This window comes from Nesoenas mayeri, assembly GCF_963082525.1.
Source record: "Nesoenas mayeri genome assembly, chromosome: 2".
In the NCBI taxonomy this organism is placed as follows: Eukaryota; Metazoa; Chordata; class Aves; order Columbiformes; family Columbidae; genus Nesoenas; species Nesoenas mayeri.
This window is the reverse complement of record NC_137543.1, coordinates 129,521,752-129,547,120: the sequence shown is the minus strand read 5'-3', so window position 1 is coordinate 129,547,120 and position 25,369 is coordinate 129,521,752. Positions and strand designations below refer to the sequence as shown.

The window sequence follows — 25,369 nt, the reverse complement described above, 5'->3', positions numbered from 1 at the left end:
TCAGAGTGAAAATGATACCCTGTTCCTGCAGCTGCTGCCTGCGGAGGCACAGCGCTTCACTATTGTAATATTGCTTTTTGCTGTAAAATTGCTTTTATGAATTTTTATGGACTTTCAGCTGTATAAGCGCAAGATCAGTCAGCTTTTCAGAATGAAAAAAAAAAAAAAAGAGGCTGGTGTAGACTGTATTCAGAGGACAAGAATCTAGAGAAGGCAACAAGCTATTACTCACTCACAGGGCAGAATGCTGGGTAGGCCAAACACTCAATAAGATGGACCAAATAACATCCTGGTTCTGCTCTGATTCTTACTTTCTGCTTCTCCAGCATCATATTTTTATGTCTGGGTGAATTTTCTGTAGTCTTTTTCATTTCTCACACTTTGCATGGAAATTCTTTGGTCCTTTACAATTGCATTTTCTTTGTTCCTTCCTAAAGCCTTCTGCTTTCCTTATGCCTTTGTTTCCCAGTAAACATTACCAGGTCTGCCTCCCAACTTCCATTTGATCACCAGTTTTCCATCCCCTGGACTATCTCCAGTCCTTTTTATTCTCTTCTTCCTAAGGAATAGTTGTCTTGAGGACCTTCTTTCCCCCCAGGAAGTCTCTTCCCCTTTCCTTCAGCCCCTTCCACGTTTCCTTACTCCTTTCCAACACTTGAATTTTCATCCTTTTATGTCACTGTATGTGCATTTCTCCATGTAGGTGTTGGACATGGAACACACCAGCTGCTCCCACCATTTTTACTTTATTTCCTCCCCATGGCGTTTTCCAAATGTGAATTATGTAGCTAATTTTTCAGTGACTCGAGGAAACTTTGCTTTTTTTTGGTGACATTCCAGCTTGGTCAGAGGTGCCAAAGCCCCTGTTCAGTAACTGGCAGCAAGGACAGATGCACGCATACATTGCTGGCAGGTGACAAGAGGGACCAGCTCCTTGCATTGCACGAGAAGTTCTTTGATGCCACAGGGTTGTCTGTAAAGACTGAAGAAGATAATACTATTTCCAAAGTAGAAGCTTTTGTGTATATATGTGGTGTGGTTTAATGGCCACTATTGTTGAAAACATTGGTAGAAAATTAGATGTGAGCAACAAGGTGAATATTTGATGCACAAACATCATGTATTTCCAGTTTCCTCTGTTAACTGATGTAGCACCCTTCTCCTTCGCCCATGGACTTGCTTGTTTCTTGTCCCCACTCTTTTCACTGTAATGAGCTGAAGAGCATCCTTGATTTTTTTGCGTAAATTTATTTACTTCCCTTCTTTTTTCTCATATTACATTAAACTTCATTTTCCATTCCTGTTAGTATGACAGAGACAGCACTCAGCTCTGTTACAGAAGAGGCTATTGGCTCAGTTAGGATGTGGTGACAGCAAAAGAGGCTTTGCATGACTTCTCTAACTGTATAGGAGAGAATTCTGCTTCATGCCAGCTGCTCCCAGGCCTGGGCACAGCAAAGGCAGGTCCTGGTGGATTTGCAGCACCTCAGGCATTGCAGCTGCTGAGAGGCTCTCTTGGTTTCCACACCTCCCCTGGGTACTCTGAGCTATGGTGAGGTGTGCTTGGTCTCTGCAGCCACCCAGGACCAGTTATTAATAGGACATGGGAACAGCCTGTCTGCCTTTCTTCTCCTTTCCCAGTCCCTGGAGTAGGAGGGAAAGCTTTTATTTCGTGGTTATATTCCCTTTCTGTCTGCCAGGTGCCTTACCTGTAGGTCTTCCTCTTTGAAGAGGCAGACCTGAAAACGTATAACTGTGGCATGACTAGGTAGGCACATCAAACCAGCTGCCTCTTGTGCTTTTTGGCAGGATTTGAGTTCAGATTCCTGGTGCACTTTGGATTCATGGACCTTTTATCTTTGCACCCTCTGCTTTGAAGATGATGAGCTCTACCCACATCTAAATACTCTCCACTTTGACCAATCTTGGGCCCAAATTCCTTCCTCTCCACCCCTGATTTTACACCACTGTACATTTACGTTGTGCCTTACATTTATGCCCGACTTGTATCACTTTGAAAGAGCAGAGAATCAAGCCTTACAATTGTAAACAAGAAATGTCAAGACACAATAGCATTCCTACCCACTTCATTTGTTTCCCTCTAAGTAAAAGATAATTGGAAAAGCCTAATTGAAATTGATCTTGATTTTCTGAAACGTTGACTGATGCTATCCTAAATCAAAATTATGGCAGCCATTCAGGTAACAATCACGAGACTGGAGATAAAAAAATTGTCAAAAGAGCCTAGAAAATTTATCAATATTGTTTTGCTGTTTCAGGAAACAACAGCAGTCTTTGAGCTTGCAGAGTGGTATATTCTTGCTCAGCTAGGTTTCTTGCAGAAATCCAAGAAATCTGTCCAGCTGTTCCCAGAACAGATAATGTCACAAAAGCTAAATCTCAGTGTGGTACTAGAAGTAACAAAGCCTAGGAGAGGACTCACTGCTGGCTAGATAGAAATAAGAGATCATCAACAAATCCAGACAGGGCTGCAGAAAGGACTGATGAGTCCTTTTGTGTATAGAAGGGAAGATGGAGGAGAAGGAGAAGGAAGCAATCCAACCCCCAAGTCCCAAAACTGAGTCAGCTCTAAGCAAAACTGTAAAACCCATGAAGGAGCAAAATTTAGGATGTGTTTCTTTTTCTACTATATAGAAAAGAAGAAAAGTATAAAAGACAGTATTTTTAGAAATACACCGGGCAACATGATTAGCTAGGAGACATGCCTGTGTTTTTAATTATATATAAACATTAGAATACCCTAAACATTCTGCAAAATTTCTTCTTGAAATGAAAAAAAGAGTGCAATAGCAATTCTTCATATTATTCTAAAGAACACTGCTGCAATCTCAAATGCTTTTAGATCTGCTGCCCCGAACAAGCTATCAATGCATGTCAGCTGAAATATTCAAAACGTTGTTGTCATTCACTGAAATATGCACCAAAGTAGAGCTTGCTTTCCTGTAAATGATAACTTTTAATGCTGTTAATGAAATCATGTTTGCTAATGCATTCAATATTTTTCTTGGAGCAAGAACCACAGCCTTCTGGATTTCAGTCTACAGTTGTGGTGCCATCCTTTTTGATTTTCATAGCTGCTTCTAAGTTTTAGAGTAGCCATTAAACTTAAGAGCAATGACAGCTTTGGAAAATAGTAATACTGTATGCTGGAGATGATTACAAAAGCCTTTATTACTTGAGTGCTTAGAAACAGAGCAGCACTGTAATGTCTAAATCCCACAAAAGCTGATTATTTTCCTCCTGAGCTTCAGACAGAGATCGAGAAAATGTGTATGAATAACAGGAAAGAAGCTGCAAAAACAGGATTGCTGAAAATATTGTCCTGGACTAGATATTTTATCTGACACCCTGTTTTTCAGTTCTGAACTGCTAGGGACCATTACTTAAAAAAATAAAATCGCTCAGTGCATTGAGTCTGTAATTATTATTGCAGTAACTTATACGGTGCAGACTTCTAATCTCTAGTTATCTGTACATGCACTGTGAAGCAGTGAGAGAATATGACACATATTTGAGATAGTAATCAATGAGTAAACAGTAGCGCAATACCAACACAAGACTTTGTTCAGAGAGAACAGAGAAACCACAACTTTTTCAGAAGCAGCCTCGGGGCGAGGTTTGTTATCCATTCACTGTAGACAAGCTCTTTTCAAATAGACTATTTAATGCTGGATGAATGAAGGATGAAGAGTTGATCCATCCAGGACATAAAGCTGGGATTCCAGGTGTAGGATGTCTTTTTAACCAAAGTTGTTGCTTCTGTCATTAAATTAGCTTTTCTTGCTGTAAGAGATTCAAGGCAAAAGCAGCAGAACATTCACTTCTTTTTAAGTACTGGACTGCCTCCTCTATGTCTTCCATAAAACGGAATTCAAACTAAGAATACATGTATTGGCCTCTGAGCTCTTCTGAGGCAAGCAATGAGGCTAAAGAGAAATAATCCAGGAAAGTCCACATCAGCAAGAAACAATCAAAGCTGAAAAACAAAATCCCAAAGTTGAAAACCAAAAACTTCCAGGCCTGATATAATATTTGTAGATCTATGTGACAGGAAAGGTACAATGGCTCTACAAAGAGATTTGGACTGGATGAGTTGTTGGGCTGAGGCCAATTGTATGAGGTTCAATAAGGCCAAGTGCCAGGTCCTGTACTTGGGTCACAACAACCGCAGGCAGAACTACAGGCTCGGGGAAGAGTGGCTGGGAAGTGCCTGGCAGAGAGGGATCTGGGAGTGTTGATTGACAGCCGGCTGAATATGAGCCAGCAGTGTGGCCAGGTGGCTAAGGAAGCCAAGAGCATCCTGGCTTGTGTCAGGAATAGTGTGGCCAGCAGGACTAAAGGAGTGATTGTGCCACTGTACTTGACACTGGCGAGGCCCCACCTTGAATCCTGTGTTCAGTTGTGGGCCCCTCAATACAAGAATGACATTGAGGTGCTGGAGAGAGTTCAGAGGAAGCGACGAAGCTGGTGAGGGGTCTGGAGCACAAGTCTGATGAGGAGCAGCTGAGGGAACTGAGGTTATTTAGCCTGGAGAAAAGGAGGCTGAGGGCAGACCTTATTGCTGTCTACAATTACCTGAAAGGAAGTTGTAGCATGGAGGGTGTTGGTCTCTTCTCCCAATTAGTGAGTGATAGAATGAGAGGAAATGGCCTCAAGTTGCACCAGGGGAGGTTTAGATTGGATATTAGGAAAATGTTATTCACAGAAAGGGTTGTGAAGCACTGGAGCAGGCTGCCCAGGGAAGTGGTTGAGTCACCATCCCTGGAGGTATCTTAAAGATGTGTAGATGTGGTGCTTAGGGACATGGTTTAGTGGTGGACTTGGCAGGACTACACTAACAGTTGGACTTGATGATCTTAAAGGTCCTTTCCAACCTAAATAATTCTCTGATTCTGTGACTGTATATATACACAAGCCCCTATTGAGGTGCTTTAATACAGTGATCTACATACACCAAACTTTCCCAGCCAATACAATGCCTAGAAGAGGTTTGTCATTTTGGTCATGGTGATAGGGAACTAAAACCAAGACCAGTATGGAAAGTAAATCTTCTCCAATGAAGTTTGGATGTAGGAGACAAACCTTACACAGACATGTGTGAATCATATGGCCACATTAATTTCTAGTTGACACCTGTAACTTTTTAAGACCTTGAATTCCTTGTGACTGACAAAAATAAACAGTTAAGTTCACAACTCTGGCATGCTTTGTACACATTGTGTGAACTTACAGGCACTTGCATTTTCTGTGATTAAATACATATTGGCAGGTTCACAGCTTCCATTAAAGCATAAGAGAAAAAGCCTGGCATTTTTGAACTAAGCAAAGTCTATTTAATACTTACAAATTACTTGTAGCACTATGTGATTGATACAAAGCTCAGCAAGGTGGAAAAATTCCACCTACTTGCAAATTTTAAACAAGTGCATATTTGCCCACAGTTAGAAAGTTTGAAGCATATAATTTTACACCTGTAAGTGGATACCACTCCTGTGAGTAGTGAAAACTCTCCTCCTGTTCATCAAGTAAACCCCCACGCACTGCTTAAAAACTTGAAACAGCTCCAGAGACAGGCACAAGGATGTACAGACCGAGACTGGTTCCACCTACTGAATTACACATTTATTTGAAAGGATGGGCTTAGGTAACAAAAAGCCAGGACTTCCTTCAAAAGGTGGTTTTACAAAAGGCAGAAAGTCTCCTCCTCTGTGGCTAAAAAGAAAGAGGACCCAGGAACAAGTCACAGGAAAACCAGGAAGTCCCCCAAATATGAAGTGCACACACATACGGAAAAAAGCTCTGTACAATGGTCAGAATTCACTGACTCTTCTTTCTTCTTCCACTCTCCATGTGTGTGACAGAGAGACAAGGGCCTCAGCTAAATAAAAATAAAAGAAAAATGAACAAGCTATTGTGTTCATGCAGGAATTACCTTAGAAATAGCTTAAAACAAGCATCTGCTAGCCAAATCTTTCAGCAATCGCTATAGCCATGTATTTCACTCTCTGGAGAAAACTAGCTGTAATAGCTGAAGAAAGCAAAGAAAGCATGATGGGTCACCAGAGGGTCAAACATTTCAGAATTTCATTAATATTTTCTTGTTCTAATATGAAACTCCCAAGTTCAAGATTCTCATCATGCTACTATAAAGCTTTTGTTTAGACTCATGTGCCTATGCTACTGGAAGTTAAGAAAACTGCCTTTGAAACCTCTTGATGTTGAGTGCTGTCCTGAAATGTACACTTGATATTTACTACTATTTTCAGTGAGGTTACAAGCTCTCAAATTACATTAGGTCCATAAATGAAGAGAAAGTAGGTATAAGATGTGCACCAATAAAATGAAATTCTGCAGATAAAAAGTCTTCTTAACCCAACGATTACCCAATATTTAAAGTCCTTCAGAGTCACCTTCAAGCAGCCAGAGAAATAGGAAAAAAAATTAAGTCCTTATAATTATACAATTATATTCTCCTCCCATGATGAAGGGACTGGCTAGGCCATTGAGAGACACTCTAAATTAAAACTTATTGCAAAACAAATGAAGGAACTAACAAACAACTCAGAAAAACGCAGCCCTCCTACCCGCTAAACTTAGAGCACTTTACAGAAAATGAATAGCCCAACTCTTTTGGTAAAACAAACAAGGGTGATTGGATTGCCCAAGAAAGACCTGGAGAAATCAAAAGACTAGCTAAGGTTAGAAAGAAAGGATATTTGGAAATTGTAACACAGTATACAGAAAATCACACCCACCTGGAAGATCAGTGGAGACTGTCCCTGTTTTTCAAGAAGTCAAACATGGCCAAGACCTGGTGGTGTTCCCTGCTGCAGCCATGCAGGACAGACGGGGAGGTGAGGGGTAGCAGAGATGTTCATGGTAATGGACAGTGGGAAGATCAAGATTAAAGATAACCCTGTGTGGCAAAGCATCTGTCAGCACACCAACCCAAATTGGAGACTCTCCCAGACTGAACCCCCATATCACAGTGCACAAACGAGTGACAGTTTCTGTCTCTTCCTCCATCCTCTTCTTTAACCACAGTAGGAGTGAGCATAGACTTGATGTCTATGGGCATAGTGGGCATAGACTTGATGTCTATGATGAAAAGGCTTCCCAGAACCATAGCAAAACCACCCCAGCTGCCAGGCACCGATCTGTCATGTGTGCACAATTCATGATGATGCTGTCTCCAGGCCACGGTGTAAAACCCTTGGAGGAGAGTATCCCAGCTCACTGCAGGAGGTGGAAGAAGCTGTCGCTCTGACATTTCTCTCTCCTGCTTTCCTGGTGGTAGCATCAGTGCAACGCACAGCACTGATTTGATTGATATGAGAAAAATAAAACCAACTGCTTTACCAAAGAAATGGTTTTCTTAAAATCTTCAAGTAATGAAAAAAAAAGAAAAGATATTGGAAACCATTTTCTGAGAGAAGAACATAAATTTTGCTAATCTGATCAGTCAGAGCATCAGACTGCACTATCTAGAAACTGAAAGCTGGTGTTAAAGAGCCAGACAGGCAAAGAGAGAGACAGATGGCACTGTAGTAGATGCGGATTCACTGGGCTTTGAGTCTCTTTATCTTCACTTGTTGATTACTTTCTTGATGACTTGACTTTCAACGGAGTTCTGGGTTGTCACAGAGCAGCTCAGAGAACTAGCACCCTTAAATTAAAAAAAGTTAGACTGCAATGTAAATGTAATTTAGACCATGCTTCCCACCAATGCTTTTTATGCATTCTGGCTAAGGAAAAAAAGCTGGTTTTAAGGCTGACTCTCTCCTGTGCTACAGCACTTCTTGTTGCCCTTTTATCTGTATTATGTTCACTGTAGCTACTGAAGATCACTGACCTGTACTTGTCAGGTAAGATATGAAGCTGAAGCAAAATTTAAAGCTAGGCCATCAACTGTAGCGTAACTCAAGCATGTTGTGTGAGTGGGGACATTAGGCTCTAAAGTTACAGAAGGATCAAAGCTGCAAAACATCATTTGATATGTGCCCTGAGTAAACATCACAGCATTACTCAGCTGGCTGATTCGCTAATGTGGAATATATATCACTAAAACCACTGGAAGCGAAATACGGACTGCTGGAGCCAGGTCGCCTCAATCAGACGACTTCACAGAGCAAAATTAAAGGCATCCAACCAGAGGGATATTCACTGAACACACACAGAGTTGCCAAACCTTCAGCTGAAGATAGGCAAGTTTGGGTTTTATTGCTTCTGGGTTTCCACTGCTATTCCTTTTCCACTGCAATAATTAGCCTCTACTCAATAGGTTAAAGCATAGGCACAGGCTTTCTAACTGCTGAACATGTAATGAGAATATGTAATATTTCACCCTGTACTAACCTTGTTTCATTTCCACTTTGTTTCCCCTTTCTTTGCTTCATTTGTGTCATCTTGATTTCTGTCTTGTGACCCTGTTCCTTTGTAGAAGACTCCTCTATGCTCTTGATAGATTTTCTGATGTGGAAGTATCTTTCAACTGCAAAGCCCTCCCTTTGAATTGCTTCTTTCTGTGGGGAGCTTTTTCTGATGTGTCATTGCATGCTAGTGTAGAGAGAGTTGTCATCTTTCTGAGAATTCAGAGTGGCGGCAAACACACAGAAAAGCTATTTTTTTTATGTCCGATCACCCCGCTCCTAATAGAATTAGGCACTTCCAACATACACATAAACCATGGATTGACATGAAGAAAGGCAACATGGTCCTTTGAAGAATTGCAAAAGGTTCATGTTCAAGCACATGCCGGAAAATCTATACTGATAGTTAAATTAACATTGATACCCTCATGAGAAATATCCCATCTAAGTAAAATTCTGACTCAATGTTATGTGTTAGCTCTCCTGGTGTCTTGAATTGTAACAATGCTAGTGTTTGGTTATACCTGTATTATAAAACTTCTCATGGTTTTCAGAGTAATTTGACACTATCAACAAATACCATCCATAAAATGGTATTAAAACCAGAATTAAAGTGCATTTTTACTAACCAAGGTCATGATGTTCCTGCCTTCTAATGGAGAAACTATCTTATGATCCGTATATCCACTTCAAGCATAATACTTCAACTGATCATTTCAACAGACCTCCACAGTAGGAACAAAGCCAAAGCAGGCATGAGAGATTGCCACTTTTGATTAAGATTCTTTGAGTGGTCAGAAAGAAACATTTTGTGTTCTAACTGAATCTTTTAACATTTGAATATGTTTAAATTTAATACAGGCTGTTTCAAACTCAGGAAAAGCCTGATTAAATATGAAACATGAATCAGTTTAAGAACTCAGAAGACTCTAAACTTATTGCAGATATATCAGTGCATTCAGCTGTAATAATCACCTCAAGTACTTTTTGCTGAGCACTTACACTAGAACAGCTTTTTCTACAAATGAACTTGGTCTTTCAAACTGTTCAAGATTTTTCCAAAACATCCTTCAAGTGCATGTTGTCAGTTCTTCTGCAGCTTTTTAGTACTTTACCTCCCCCTGCTGTTCATTTCGTGTAGCAAATAAACTCACCAAATAGTTCAGTCACAGAAGTTTCTCAGCGCTTACCATGATTGCATTTTTGAAGGATGTGTTTGAGGCTGCCAGGAAAAGACTGTTTCTCAGGTATCCCTGTGAAGGACACAATTATTGTTCAATACATAAGAATATCTGGGTCCAAAAGAGTGGTGCATTGTGTGAGAGGCAGTTAAAAAATAAATCCTTTCCAAATAATTTAAAAAAAAAAAAAAAGAAAATGACAATGAAAAAAGGACTTTCAAGTAAAGTCATTACCTGGAAACTTTAGAAACCAGTCCACTATAGAGTTAAGAGACATGTAAATTAAAGACTACATTTGAATAGTAAAGTGCAAGAAGCTGCCAGCAGTTCAACCAATACAAAAGAAATTTAAATTGTAACAGTAACAGGCAAAATGAAGAAGAGAAAGAGCAGATGGGTAAGCTAACCAATGACAGTTTGTACATGAGAATCAGCATTATAATCATCACTATGGCAAAAATATGTAGAGTTGAAAATGTCGTACCTTTGCTTTAAAAATAGCACTGGGAAGAACTCCAGATCTAATATGAATAGCAGTTAAAATGAGATTTAAAAATACAAGGTCCCATAAGAAACAAGGTGAGAGATGTAGATACCTGATTTCCACTCCTCTGTTCTCCAAGCAATGAATCAGCAGCAAGAGAAATGCTTTCAGGGAAATGCTGGTTACAGTCAGCGTAGGCACAATACTGCAATGAAACCTGGCTGAGACCACCACGTTCTTGAGGCTGCATGTAGGCGATACCAGCGATACATTAAAAATTCCCTGTTATGTATGTAGTGTATTTTTCCTACTCATCTGGAAGCACTACAGATCAGGGAATGCCCACACCACCCTGCTGCAGCTCCCAGTAAAAAAATCCTGAGACACATTGCAAGTAAAAGCCACATACAACTCTTACCTGCTTTAGTCAGTTTTATTAATAAAGACAATATCACATAGATGGAGAACCATCAGACATCTTAAAAGGAAATTGTCACCAGACAGTCACAACTGAATGGGGGCATCAGCAGTGAATTTCTGCAGGGTATTGTAAAGATGAGAACACTACTTGATGTCAACAGCTTTTGAGTGCTTATGATGAAACAACTGGTAGTGTGGTAAGACAGGGACAGCACAGTGCTGCAAACAAAAGTATGCTTTAACACCTGGAGAATGAGGAAGGGGAAGATGCATCTTGAGAGCAGGTGATTCTGATAGGAACGAGGCAGGGACTCACATTTCCTGAGCAAACACTGGCCCGCAGGAGGAAGGTGCAGCGAACAGCCTTAATGAGATGTTAAACCAGCAGACTAATGACCTCTGATCTCCACTGCCAGGTTTATTTTTATCCAAGACCGCTTAAAATTAAATGTATAAACAACCTGGAAAGAACACACCTCCCTTGCTCCAAGGTGTGTGTTTTGAACACTATGCTATAGTTAGCTCCTCTTTGCTAATTTTCTCTCTGGCTCTCCTCTTGCATAATGACAGCTCCAACAGAGGCAGAGTACATCTCCCCAGCACACATGCTCAGTTTGGTGGTTAATGCAGCTGTGTCCAGAAATTCAGGGATGTGAATCTGTATCCTGTCACTGAAGCAAACATGTCATCCACATCTCTCACCTACTGTGAGACCTCTAACCAGAAAATTATTCAAAAAGTGAACATTACATTTTATGTATTTCAGATCAAAAGAACGATCCTGGAAAAAAAACATGCAAGTACTTACAGGCAAGCTCTGAACTGTGAGCAGATGGTGAGAACTACCTGGAGTCCTGACTCAGCCATTGCAGCTCTGGAAAGGATTTCACACCCTTCCCCAGGGTTAATGTTTCTTACTGCTACCTCTGGGCTGCTCCCCTCCCAGAATAACCAGGTTTTCAGTATGTCAGTTTGGAACAGTTGAACCCATCCTATATGCCGTGACACAGAGACTTCTGTTGTCTTTGGCCCTGGAAGTGTTTTATTATGTATTTTAGATAAAGGCAAATGACAAGGATTGCTACAGAGGTAAATGCATGCGCTTTAATGGCCTTGAGAGACTACAATATCTAGAATAGTTCTTAACTATTTCCTATTTTATTTCTGTTCTCCCCCAAAGTGAAGCATAATGTATCACATTTGTTTTGGATCACAGATGCTGTATTTTATACCAAAAAAAGTATTCTATAATCCCACAAAAGGCTAGATCTATCAAAATGAGCGTATTTTTAATTGAAGCCATTAGCTACAATTGCCCAGACAGCTACAAATCAAACTTACCCGAATTTAGCTGTTTATAGAGGAATTACACTTGAATTGTTAGATTCCAAATAAGAGCTTCTGTATCACTAAATTTCACTGAAATTAATAAATAAGAAGTTACATAATTTTAAAAGTATCCTGTCTGTTTCATTTTGGTTTTGAAAAGTCATACTATGAAAAGCCGTACTTTTGAATTTTCCTTTTTCGCAGTAATTTTTGCCATTTATAATCGTTATGCATTTGCATAACTACATGTGAAAACATTGCAAGATCAGTTTGAAAGGCATGCCTGAACAAATCTGTAGACTTGTAGCCAGGTACCATTTTTATAGGATGGTGCAATGTTTGGCAATGGTGCATTGATTCCCTAATTTGGAACTGTAAAGGAACTACTGAAATACCAAATGTCTGGACTGATATCACTATCAGAAAGAAAAACACTACACTTGCTACTTCATATAACAAGAGGCAAACCTCACTCCTCCTACTCTATACACCTAGAAATCAAAGAATTAAGGCTTGATCCCACAACCAGTCTGGATGCCTCAGTCCTACCTCCAAAAAACTCACCCAAGTATTTCCATTAATACTCATCTCAACAAGTGATAATGTAACCTTCTTCCATTTCAATATTCTTGCTTTGCTGATCCACTAGTAGAAATACTTTTGTTCAGTAGTAAATGGCTACAGCAAATACAAGCTGGTGCTGTCTAGGGATGCAAAGAGAAAAATGAAATTTCAAAGGTCAGAAAGGTTGTTTCTCTTAAATGTAAACAAGGATGCATCCCCAGTCTAGAATTAAGAGTTCAGTTTTCTCCATCTTCAGTGGTATGTATGAGCTGCACTTGTCTTTGCACTAAGGCCTCTGAGGTACAGACAGAACAAGGCAAGCTAAATTGCGTCCTCTACTTACTTGGGACAAAGGGTCACTCTGCTTCCTCCTGAAGAAGTTTTTCTGATGATGTTAACTTACTTAATTGTTGCCTGTGCAGAATTAAATGCCACTTTACTGCAAAATCCTCTTCTTTACAGTCCATTTCTTCTCCAGCTCAACTAGGGAAGAATAGCAGCTTGGAGATCACAGTGTCTTTTTTTCACCTCATAAAGGTGCTGACAGAACAGAACGTCACAGCTGCCTCCATGTAATCCACTGTAATCACTTCAGCAGACTGCAGAGCTGGGTAAGGTCACATTCTTTATCTATAACAGCTCTATCAGGATTTTGACACAGTGAAAAGGAAGTTCTGCATAGCCAAAAAGGCGCTATGATGAACATCACTTGTGAGAACTGAAACAGAAACATACTACAATTTGAAAGTATCTCTTAACGAACTTCTAGTAGAGAAGCTGCTGTTGGTTACATCTGCCTTCCTATTAGCAAGGAATGCTGCTTGCACATTTAGTTTGATTAAAAAAAAAATCAAAAATCACAACACATATGGTATCAACCACTGTGACAACTTGTTAGTAATCTTAATTCTTGTCACTCATTAATTCTGAGTGACAGCCCTTCATAACTCAGTGATTAAGTATGCTATTGTACTCAACATGACTTCAGCTCAGCCAATCCTACAGCACAGCTACAGCTTTCAAGCTACGTTGAGTTTTCTCCCATCCCACTTAGGAAACACAGCAAGAACACTGTTAAAGAGCTTAGCTTTGCTAGTTCTAATCCAAAATACTTGCTAACTTTGCCACACTTCTAAGTACTTCTCACACCAACTCCACTAGCATTTACTTCCTTTCACGCTGAGCTTTTTGCTTGTCTTGTTTCTTAATGATGTAAAGCTGGACTCCTAATTTTTCTCTACATTCACACTGTTTTTCACTTAATTTTAAACACGTACAGCAAACAAGACGTTTAATTTTTTTTAATTTACAGTATTGATTGCTCTGAGTTATGCCTTACTGTTGGTACACAGTAAATACATTCATCTGAACAATTCATGTAGTATGAAATAAATGCAGATAAAACATTAAAAACACTGTCTCGCACTGTGCATAACAGAACCTTCAGAAGTAACCACATTGGCTATAGCCAGGCACAAAGGAAGACTGTTTCCTTTCAGCATTTGTTCCTGTACCCCTTCATCTGAAATTGCCCATAACAGTAGATTTTAGGTGAATGCTTCTGCTGAATTAAGAACATTTAATAACTCTCAGCTTAGTCTTTAGCATGTGTATTTCCAGAACAGGATGTTCTTCTCTTCTATCCATTACACTTAGAATGGCTTTTATTTTTTTTGAAAGATTTACTGAGCAAAGGCTTTCAATAATATTTCAGAACTGAAGATGTTTCTGAAGGGGAATTATAGTCTACTGGCGCATGCAGCTCTCAGTCTGGATAAATTAGGTAACATGCGAAAAGAAAAGTGGCTGGGCACAACCACCATTTCACAAATGGTTTTTAAGTCAGATGAAATGCATTCTTTTTGCAAGCTTTAGAGAGATTAATATATACCACAACACTTAGCACTGATTAAACTTCAAAAAATATCATCTGTTTTTTTAGTAAAATTTTTTAAGTAGTGAGACAGAAGATATACGGTGGAAGATGCCAAAAAACCACTCTGCTTTTTAATCTGAAAGAGCTAGGGTGTCAAAGCTATTACGCTGTTGACAATTGCTCATTTGATCATTTATATATTTTAAACAATGAAGAGGCAGGAAATGTTTATTTTTTTTTTAATTTTATCAAGAATGACTGAACATTATAGTCACTTAAATCAACCCAATTACATAGTTTCCATTAAGTTAGTGGCTGCCAAACAAGTGTGTACTCCAGTGACCCACCATGGGCAAAGTTATCTGGCGGGTGAAACAGATTTTAAGGTTAGATACAGTACATGTAAAAATAGAAAGTTTAAAAACCAATCTTATGACAGACATTTCCATTGCCATCTCATTTGTGAAATAAATAAGGCAGCAGATAACTTTTACTTTGCAGTGGCCTGTTTGAGGTATGCTATTAAGTCTGCTCTCTCAGTCTTCTTCTTAATACCCGCAAAAATCATCTTTGTTCCTGGGATATACTTCTTCGGATTTTCCAAATACTCCATCAGGGTATCCTCACCCCAAGTGATACCTAGAGAGAAGAAAAAGAAAAAGATAGTTTGTGACTTTAAAGTAACAAGCACACTTATATTCTTGTCCTCCATATTATTTTGCTTTTCAGCAGGTTTCAGTACTTCTAGAACTATCACCAACAACTGATTATTTTATGTCTCTGGTAACTCAGAATAGCTTTAAATTTACCTTTATTCTTATTAGCATCCGTGTAAGAGAAGCCTTCAGCTTGTCCCGTCTTGCGTCCAAATAGGCCATGCAGGTTAGGTCCAGTCTTGTGCTTGCCTCCCTTTTCAACTGTATGGCACTGGGAACATTTCTGGACAAAGATCTTCTTCCCCTTCTCAATATCTCCCATTTTCAGCACTAGACCAAGAATACACACAGAGGTCAGCACGGCAATTTCAAGGTCACCTAGTCCTGTTGATTTACAAAACCACACATATGGCCTATCAGTAATTCTCCAGCATGCTTTCTATCCACAAGCTATAGCTCCTGGGTTTAAAGATTAGCATAAAATCCTTAGGCTACATTAAAAGGTATCAAGGTGATAAATGTGCTTGAAGAGCAGGAAAAACCTTCCCTCAGCCAAAGTTAATTGCCCTGCAGTGTTTAAACAGTATAATGTTCGAAGGGTAAATTGAACACGACTTCCATATACAGCTTGTGTTACTATAATAGTAAAGTTTCCTACTCACGAACACCCCTGTGTCAAGGGACAGGCCTTTTTGCATGTGTTTCGTTATCAGCCGGAAAATCACCCCCGCACACACCGCAGGCGGGCGGCACTGGGCTGCCCCGCTCTCCTCCTGCCCCGGCCGGGACGCGTCTCCAGTACCCGCCGGCAGCAACGCGATTTGCGGGCGGTTTGGGGAGAGCACCTAAGGGCAGCCGCACCGCCCGGCTCCAGCTCCAGGCCCGCGAGGCCTGACCTTGAGGCGAGCAGCCGCTCCCGCCGCGGGGGACCCTGCCGGCAAGCGGCGCCACCGCGGCATGGCCCCAGAGCGGCGGCTCAGCCCGACCGCCAGCGGTCACCGGCAGAGCCCGCGCAGGCTGGGTACCCCCGCCCCGGTCCCTGCAGCCCCCCGGCCGCAGCCGCCCGAGGTGGTGCCGCCAGGCCCCGCCGTGACCTTCCGCCGCGCCCCGGCCGCCTCCTTAGGCCGCGGCCTCGGGCTCCCCCGCCCCAGCCCACGGAGGTGCGAATCACGCTGTCAGAACGGACACCAGCACCGCCCGCCTCACGTCCCCGTCCCTCAGCGCCTCCCGCCCGGCCTGCCTCACCGACCCCTCCGGGATAACGGCCCCGCCGGGCCACGGCCTCAGGCCCAGGCCGAGTCGGGCCAGGGCCAGGGCCAGGGCCAGGCCGCGCACGGAGCTGCCCCACCAGTTGCTGCCCGCACCTGCCCGGCCGGCCGCCCCGCTGACACTGCTCCCTCGGCGGTCACCGCAACGCCGCTCACTTCCGGACCCACCGGCGTCTGAGCCCAAGGACACGCTGTACTCCACCCTATGTAAGCCGGTGTTGACGCAACCAAACCACGCCGGTACTCGGCCCGCCTCTCCCGGCGCGACAACCAATCAACTGACGCCATCGGAACGTCTGATTGGTTTTGGCGCCTGTCCATCAAGGCAAACGTCACGGCGCTGCGAGCTAGCAGTTTAGGTTGCGGTTGGCGGGAGCCAGGTTTTTTCCCCCTCCCCTTCCCCGCGGAATGGCGTCAGACGTAACTCGGCTACGTACAGACCGACGGTGCCCCCGCGCGGGAGCGGGCTCCGGGCGCATGCGCACAGCGGAAGACGAAGCAAGAGTCGCGCGGGCGGGCGGGCGCGTGGCGGCGCGGTGGGCGGGGCCTGGGCCGCGTGGCTCCCGCCCCTTCGCCGCGGGGCTTCTGGCACCTTCCAGGGGCGAGGGCGGGAGCCGCTGTGCGTGCGCTTGGGTTCTAAAAACGGTCAGAAAGAGCCGAGAGAACAGAGAGGTGGAGGCGTCCCAAGTAGCGAACCCCTCGGGCTGGAGGAGGGTCGGCCCGTGGAGCTGAGGGGAGCAGCTGGATCCTGCATGTGCTGTGGGATGCTGAAATCCTACGGGTGCGTCAAAGATGACGGTGTTGCCAAAGGGATCGCCACGGGGAAAGAAGAAGGTGGCCCAGATGTGTCCCCAGGAGGCTGGGCAGTGTTGTGGTGCTTGAAGAAGATATGTTGAAATCCATACATTGTGGACTTCTTAGAGTTTAAATAATGAATTTCAGACATGACCGCCATCTCAGTCTCCTTGATGAGGACAAGGGCAGGCTCCTAGCCGCATGTAGTAATGTCCTGTGATCAAAGGGCAGTGATCGCAAGAAGTGAACTGTTTGCCTATAGTGAACTATAGGCATTAAAACTAAGGATTTCCCTATCTGGCATTACTATGCCATGCTGGAGCTGGTCTAAGCGTGTTCCTGTAATGGCCTTGCAGAGCAGTGCTCATCGGAAGTGCCAGCACGAAGCAAGAGATTATGAGGACAAGGTAAAAAATACATCAGGGGTTCCTCTAATGGTGGAGTTTTGCAGACAATTCATAAAAATATTCAGCAAATTATTACTTCCTTGTTTGGAGAGAGCCCATTGTTTTCCAGCGCTCAGGGTGTCTAGAGGATGAGACAGTTTCTAACATTCCATTTCATTGCAAGGTATATACAAAATATTTTAGTAACCTACTCCTAAACTTAAACAATAAACACTGCAATCTTCTTGACAGTACATGTACGACAATAAAACTAACTTGCTTATGATATACAGCTAAATTGATATACTTCATGGCGAGTGCGGTAATACATGTGCAATGGAACCACTTTAAATTGGCATCTTAACTTCTGCTGTTGGCCAACTCAAATCTCAAATCATGTCAGGCACCCAGAATTATGAGGTTAACTGTAAAGATACTATTTTAAAAGCTAAAGACATTATCTGTTTGTTTTATTATTATTTATTTTTATTGTACCATGATTGTAAGGACTATGATTTTATTTAGTAAGACTTATGTGTCTTAGATGATTCCAGCAGTCAGATGTATGTAACTTAATATCACAAATCTCGTGATAAGATGCCTGGTCTCTTTAAAAGAGGAAGGAGCTGAAAGTACCTTTTAAGCTGCTTTAAGAAATTACTGTAGTGTAAATACTTAAGCTTCTTTAAGCACTTGGTGTGGCATCCATTCAAAGGTTCTCCCTTCACAGAATGCAGATTCACACACCTGCGAGTCTTAATTTCTGTTGGATTTTGCCTTCTAGATTTGTATGCTCTGTACTGAGCATTGCGTGTTGAGCTTCACAGTTAACCCTTCTGATGCACATGGAGGGTCACTGTAGCAATGTTAATTGTTCTTCAGGAAGATGTTTTTGAAAACCACACCTTAATTCAAGATGAATTAATTGTTTTTTGTTAAACTTCTGAAACAAGGAAATTATGCTCTCAGGGAAAGTACCAAACCTGTGAGATTTTCAGCACTGAAGATTAGTATACTAAAAATCAGTGTGTGCAATGAACTGTTGTCTTCTCTGCCTGACACCCGAGCATGCAGATGTCTGCTGCATGGCTGCCAGTAGTCATGGTGTAACACCCTTTTCACTAAGGTGTAAATGATACAGAGTATTTGTGGGTTGGCACACTATATTGTTAGTGGAAACAGAGATTCTGCCTCATGTAAGAATATATGAATATGTGTTTTCACTGCTAAGAAGAGGTACCTAGAGTGGAGAGGACTTGACTTACTTGTTTAAGCCCATTTGGGTGTTACTAAGTGTGAATCTGGAGCAACACGGTGGTAAGAACTGGGCTGTAAGTAAAGTAGAAGGTGTAAGAAGGCAGGTTGTTCAAGGTACCAGGTGTTGTACTTCTTGAAATATTCTGTGGTAGGACAGGCTAATAGTGAAATGTTACCCTTCTCTGCTAAACATAGCATCTGTTGCATATCTTTGTGTGAATCTCACACAAAGTTGTCCAGTTTCTTCGGGAGGACAGAATATGTTGTGGGACTTCCAGAGGCAATGGTGGAGACAAATGAGGGCTCTTCTGGCTTTGTGGGTTTGAATTGCTGGAGTAAACTAAAATGGCTCAGGGCACATTTTCAATGTATTATTACTTTACTGCATGGATTAACATTCATTAGACTGCCAGCCTTGGTGTGGTTTGCCTAGAAGGTTCATATTCTTTCATAGTCTTTCAGTTATTCACTGTAGTTACACCTGAAATACTTTAGTCCTTTTATTACCTCAGACCATTACACACTGAAAGAATAGTTATTTTGCAATCAGAATTATTGCTATGTAATTCTATCCTGAAGGCAGGAAAAATGAACCAAATGTGTGAAGTGCAATACTAAAGGAAGCACAGCAAAAGAACCAGCCAGTTCTCTTCAGGACATACGATGCAGATTAAAGAAGCAAGCTTGCCCTGTGGGCTGAGACTGGAACTCAGGAGAATGTGTTTTGTTTTTCTCAGTTCTGTAATAAACTTCTTGTTTGGCCTTTGACAAATAGCTTGCAACCCGTTTATTGTGTTGAAATCATCATGGACTAGGTCCTTGAATACCTTGGCCTCTCCATCCTCTTACTGTGGGGAAGTAGCCCAGGCCTGAGCTGCTGCTGGTTACCAGCTGTACCAGCAGTGCTGAGTCCGTGATTTGTGCTGCAGTCACGGTGATGTCAGCTGGTTTTAAGAAAGAGCTTGAGTTATGACCTGAGTCATAAATCTTACCTCACCACAAACCAGTGCTGACTGATTTCCACTGTTAGGATTTCTGAACTGCACTGAAATTGTTCACAAGACCTGCTTGCTTTTTTTTTTTTTTCTCTCTCTCTCTCATTTCCCCCTTGAAATTATTCAGGAGAAAGGTGTATCTCTCCATAGGTTTTTCAAAACCTGGTTTATCAACATGAAGGACTAATTCTGGGCTGGGCTTGAAAAATTCTTGGTGCTAGGATTCTGCAGAGCAAAATATTCTGCAGTGGCAAACATATGCTTTGAGGGTTACTTTTCAACACTGCTATGGTGTGAGTCCTGTCATGTAGAATATACTGAGGGCTTATGTTTATTATGTCTTCTACAGGGCATTTGGATAGGAGCACTTTCTGCATGTCGCTACATATTAGGCTCTTTCTAAAGACAAGGCTGAACTTGTGAATAGCATATACTTTTGTGTAACATTTTTAGCAAACAAGTCTTTGTTTTATTTTAAGCTCTGCTAATAGTAGTTTCCAGTGGCTGTGTATTTATGCTTTGTGCAGTTGTCTCAGACATTTGTGATTTTTTTTTTTTTAATGGTGTTATATTGACCATCTGGATTGTATTCAATGCACATTTTACATTAGTGGAAAGATAAAAGCTATTGTCAAATTAAAAAGAACTGCTGCTATATTGTCACATGACTGTGTTACAAAGATTAAATATTTGGGAGTGGGACATAGAAATATTTTCTGCACCGCTGGGGTGCAGAGTGGCAGTTGACGGATTTGATCTTAGCAGATGAAGGCAGAGTTTAGAGTTCTTTCTGTATCTGCTTCCCAGTCCTTCCCAGGGTGCACCTCATCTCCTCAGGGCTCCCCAGACTTCTGAACTCACATCAGCTCCCCAGGTCTCTACTGGGTTCCTCAAGATTCCACAGTCCTCCCCAGGGGTTGCTTCGCTATCATCAACAAGTACCACAAATCCTCAGGAGGTGCTAAAACAAGTATCCACTGAACTAGATTCTAGAACCTCCCCCTAGCTCAGAACCCAACCCCACTCCAGAACGATGTGCTGACCTGGAACCTGCGCTAGAACCCCCCAAAATAATATTCCTTTTATTTATTTATTCTGTAACGTTTTAGTCATTACTTTACTACTAAGTGAATTGACTAGCACACATGATTTTTTTAAAATTATGAACTAGGATTTTTCTGTATAGGTATTACTTCTGATTAGTGCTCCAGTATTTATATTCTGCTATTTTTAATTTTATTATGTAAATTGGGGGTAATTACTGTCTGCAGAGTTTTAAGTAATAGGATAGATTATAGGCATTATTTACTCCAAGGACTTTTCTAGTTACTTAAGATTTTATTCAAAATCTTTTACAGTAAATAAGTAGTTAAAATAATAAAAACCAAGGACCTTGGAATTTCCAGGAAAAAGCACACCTCGACATGACCAGAGATTGTAGACTGCTGACTGCCGACAGCCTGTCCAGCAAGTCCTGTGATGCTGCTGAGGTGACGCAATGGAACCAACCACAAGCTGTGGGGAGGACAGACTCATTCCAGCAGGTACAATCTCTAACGCTGAAACACCAGGCAGCACGTCTTTATTTTGAAGGAGGGACACGTACACCCATGGCACAAAGAATTGGACTCTACATGAGACGTAGGGCTGTCCTGAGCACCTGCACAGAAACATTTTCTCTGTGTTTTGGAGTTCTGGTGGAAAAAGAGGGAGCTCTGCACGTTGCAGCAGACCCTCAGCTTCCTAACCTGCACATGAGAATAACACCTCACCCATCAGATGACACCAGAAACTAGGGAGGCTCTGAAACACTAGCAAAAAAAACCCCACAACAACAACTAGGAAAGGAACGAAAAACTAGGGGGGGGGGGGGGGGGGGGAGAGGAAAAACTAGGGGGAAAAAGAAGAATTTTTAAAAAGAGGAAAAAAAGAGTAACAAAAACAAAGAAAGAAAAAGCCCCTGAAAAACTAGGAAGGCCCTCACAAGAATTTACAATCCCACGCACAAAGCAATTACACTCACCTGCTTCACATTCCCACGGTGTCCCCCTCCTCTACTTCCCTCATGGACAGCACCACGTCTACTGGGGGGCCTCGGTGCCCCTTTAGCCCGTCCCTCACCTGCCTCGGTGTCCTTTCCTCTCCCTTCCCACCATGCCCCGTAACCCTGAAACTTGGCTCCACCTAGCTTTGGTTCTGCCTGGTGTCATTTCAAATCACTCCCTCAGCGTCCACTCTTTTATTTTCTCCCCCCCCCCCCCTTCCGTGGCCCTGAACTTTGGTTCCGCCCGGTGTCACATTGAATCTCTTCCCCTAATGTCGCCTCTTTCATTATCCTCCCTTCCCTCCCCTCCCCGCCCCACCCCGTCCCGTCTCCGTGACCCTGAACTTTGGTTCCACACAACTTTGGTTTTACCTCGTGTCACATCGATTCCCTTTCCCTCAGTGCCCCTCTTTTACCTTCCCCCCACCCCCATGATGCTGAACTTCAGTACCACCAAATTGGTTCCCCTCTACCGATGCCTGAGTCCCTCCTGGATGCCTGGGTCCCCCCCACAGTGGTACCTGTAAGTGCAGCTGATCAGTGCATTGGTCTTGAAGTTGTCTCTGTCCTCTCCAGGGGGACTGATGAGCTGCTCGGGCAACTGCTGCAGGCCTCAGTGTGGCCCCAGGCTGCCCCCATGTCCCGGACGGTGCTGAACAAATTAACCATTCCACAGGTCTGCTTTCCATTCAGAAATACCACCTAGAGTCCAACTACAGCCTACCACTCAAAAAATTAGACCAAACAGGGATTCAGAGTTGTTCTTTGTCTACTTAAAACACACACAGATGTCCAGCTGAGAACACGGACTCACTGCCTCGCTCTGCTATGTTGAGACACTGGACTGCCCTGCTTGAGCATTTGCTGTAGCATCTGCCTGTAGACTGACAGATGTCTGGTTATCTGTCAACTCACAAAGAGTATAATGAGGCCATGGACCTCCATGTAAGATGACCAGCAGTGTGGGGTACAGTTTCTCTGTAATCAGTTCATGGTTTGAAGCAAAGTAACTCAACAGGGGCATCTCGTTTGCATGAGTATAGAGGAGCAGGGAGTACAAAACATAAGTGCATGGTCAGGCAATTTGCAATGAAGTGTGGAACAGCAATTTGACTTCCAAATGCAAGAGTTGTCCTAGGACAGGACTGCTTCAACTTCTGTTTTATTATCAGGAAACTCATTCTGAATCATTATAAACCAGTTCACATAGTGAAAGTAGGCTAAAAAGATAGGTGATTCAAGATAGCAAATGGAAAAAAAGTTTGGATTCAGGTCGGAGTTAATTAACTTCCAAAGATGTTCGCATTTGAAAGATTCAGGACTTGGCAATTAGTCAGAAGTTCAACTTTTCTTAAAAATATAATTTTGTTGGTTTTGGAAAGAACTTTAACTTTCAGCTCTCAAGAGTTGAAAGACAAATAAAAGAGTATCCTTTTATTAATTTCATTATGTTTTTAAAGCTAGTCTTACACCATTGTGGAGTCTGCCACAGTTTACTGGAAAGTTTAAAATAATAGAAGTGTAATAAATGTCCTTGAGCATTTTCTGAGAGACTGATTCCATATGACAAGAAAGCATGCTATGAGAACAGTAATTTCTGCTGGCCTCAGTTTCTGTTTTTAGATGACAAATAATAGATGAAAGCTACCATATTCTCAATTAAAAAGAAATCTTCCGAATGAATCAAACCGGAAGAATTTCAGCCATATCCTGTTTGAACGGGATGACAGTTGCTTACACTGATAATACCTTTGGTTTGTGTATCTGTGGGAGCCAAAGATTACTGTCCTTTCATTTATGTGATCAGTTGGGACATTATCTTCTGAATAATCTGAGCTATAGGATGAGAAGTAATTCTGCAACAGCTTTAATGAAGATATTGTCAAATTAGTCTCCAAAGCATCAACTTAGCCCGGAGAAAAGCTCCAAATTAAGACTCCTTTTGTAAGCAGATTTGTATGGTTGGGTCTCCCTATGTAGTGATGAAATGCTAATCTAATGTAATCTACTAAAGCCTACACAGTTCTTGTATTTAAGGCATAGCCCAGACAGGAGGAGCTTTCATGAAATAAGCGCACTAGCACGGCCCCATGGTTCAGATGAGTCTTAGAAAACAAACAAACCAACGTCCCCCCCAACTTTGCTCACCTTAGGATTTTCAAAGGAGAAACCATTGATAACGTAAATAAAAATAAGGCCATAAATTGGCAAACCGAGCTCTGTTCTCCCATAGAAATAAAACTAGCGTGCTATGGCAGGCTGAAAGCTTTTAAATATATACCCAGTTCTCTGCAGAGCCACGAGGGCTCTGTGTGGCAGCACGAGGAGCTGCTGAGGGTGAAGCCTGAGCAAATCACAAGACAAGGTCTTGATAATTCATAAACCTACAGGCCTACAGTCTTCTTAATAGAGAGCAAATCACTGCTGCAGGTGGCATCAGCCAGGGGGTGTTTCTGTCAGAGGAGAGGTGGGATTCCTCCCTGCACAGATCTCGTGCCAGTTTTGCTGCCCGTTGTGTCAGGTTTTCAAGACTTTTGTAACCAAGTAATTGCCTGGTTGTCCCTATTTTAGAATCAGGTTTTAATATCCAGCTTCGTTGTCTGCTTGTTTTTACATCTGTGTTTACAACGAGTGAAGTGTTCTATCAGAGGACATAAGTGGTTTAGCACTGTTTCTGACAATGATCAGTGCTGGATGCTTTTGTGGACACTAAAAACTGCCCAGGATCAGCTTATTCTAAAGCATTAAGTCTCAGACCACTGAGAACACTCAATCTAAATGACTTGCGTTGCAGATATTTCTCTTGTGCTCCTAGGATATGTCTCTAAGCCATTTTTTTTTTTTAAATATATTAATCTCTTTGCCATCTTCATATTCCAAGCATAAAACTAAACAAGTAAATTAGAATGTATTTTCTGAGCTTTTGATTTTTTTTTTTAATCTAATGAATGTGACCCAACAAAAAGTTCAGAGCTTTTTCATTCAGGTGCTTACAGATACATGATAAAAATGATTGATGAAACTTTTGTGCAGTAAATGTGTTATGTACTCATTGCTAAGTTGTAACTTATAGTTGTGGTTTGTTTGGTTTGTTTGTGTCTTTATTTGTTTGTGGGTTTTCTTTGTTTGTTTATGTGAGGTTTGTTTGCTTTGTGGGGTTTTTTGGTGGTTTTGTTTTTTTTTTTTTTTTTAATGCCCAGAAAGAAAAATTTCAGTTTTCACAAATCTTTCTTGGGGTGTAAACTAATATAGTTTTTAATTATTGTTGCTAGTTTCCAAACTTTTATGCTTTTTGTTACTTATGAAGTGTGCTGAACAAAACTAAAGGCAACATACGCAAGGATTTTGAAATAACACAACTGGAAGCATAGTTCTCTTTGAGCCATTTGTTCAGTGTATGATCCTGAACTCTGGTGATTTGGTTTAAGGGAGAGGGGAGTATATCTGACCTCTCGATGGGTCAGCTTAGAAGACTGCAATGAAGAAGCTCTCAATGAAAAATACAATGGCATTTTGCTCCCTCTTCAGGTCCTCTCTGGGAAACAACTGAATATTCCCTTATTTAATTAAGCAGTTAAAAAAACACAGGGAATGTCCATGTGCTGTTTCTGCTTGTCTAATCTCCACTTAGTTGCAGCTTCTTAAGAGATTCATTGAACCAATATTAGCTGTGTTCCTGAATTATGGGTAGGAGTAATATTAATCTGTCAGCATACAGAAAATA

The 25,369-nt window shown here is 41.8% G+C and overlaps 1 protein-coding gene across 1 annotated transcript; it reads right to left on the bottom strand.

The window, feature by feature from the left end:
- Positions 1-11,219: 11,219 nt before the first annotated feature.
- Positions 11,220-16,414, bottom strand: CYCS (cytochrome c, somatic). Its single transcript, XM_080338617.1, has 3 exons — positions 16,265-16,414; positions 15,054-15,230; positions 11,220-14,883 (listed from the first exon to the last, which is right to left on the bottom strand). The coding sequence occupies exons 2-3, from the start codon at positions 15,220-15,222 to the stop codon at positions 14,735-14,737; spliced, it is 318 nt and encodes a 105-aa protein (XP_080194743.1). The 5' UTR covers positions 15,223-15,230; positions 16,265-16,414; the 3' UTR covers positions 11,220-14,734.
- Positions 16,415-25,369: the final 8,955 nt, after the last annotated feature.

Bases quoted from the DNA above. Each gene is read 5' to 3' on its own strand.
- CYCS (XM_080338617.1), bottom strand. From the start codon at position 15,222: ATGGGAGATATTGAGAAGGGGAAGAAGATCTTTGTCCAGAAATGTTCC. The intron at 14,884-15,053 runs GTAAATTTAAAG...TCTTCTCTCTAG, and splicing joins GGATGCTAATAAGAATAAAG to GTATCACTTGGGGTGAGGAT.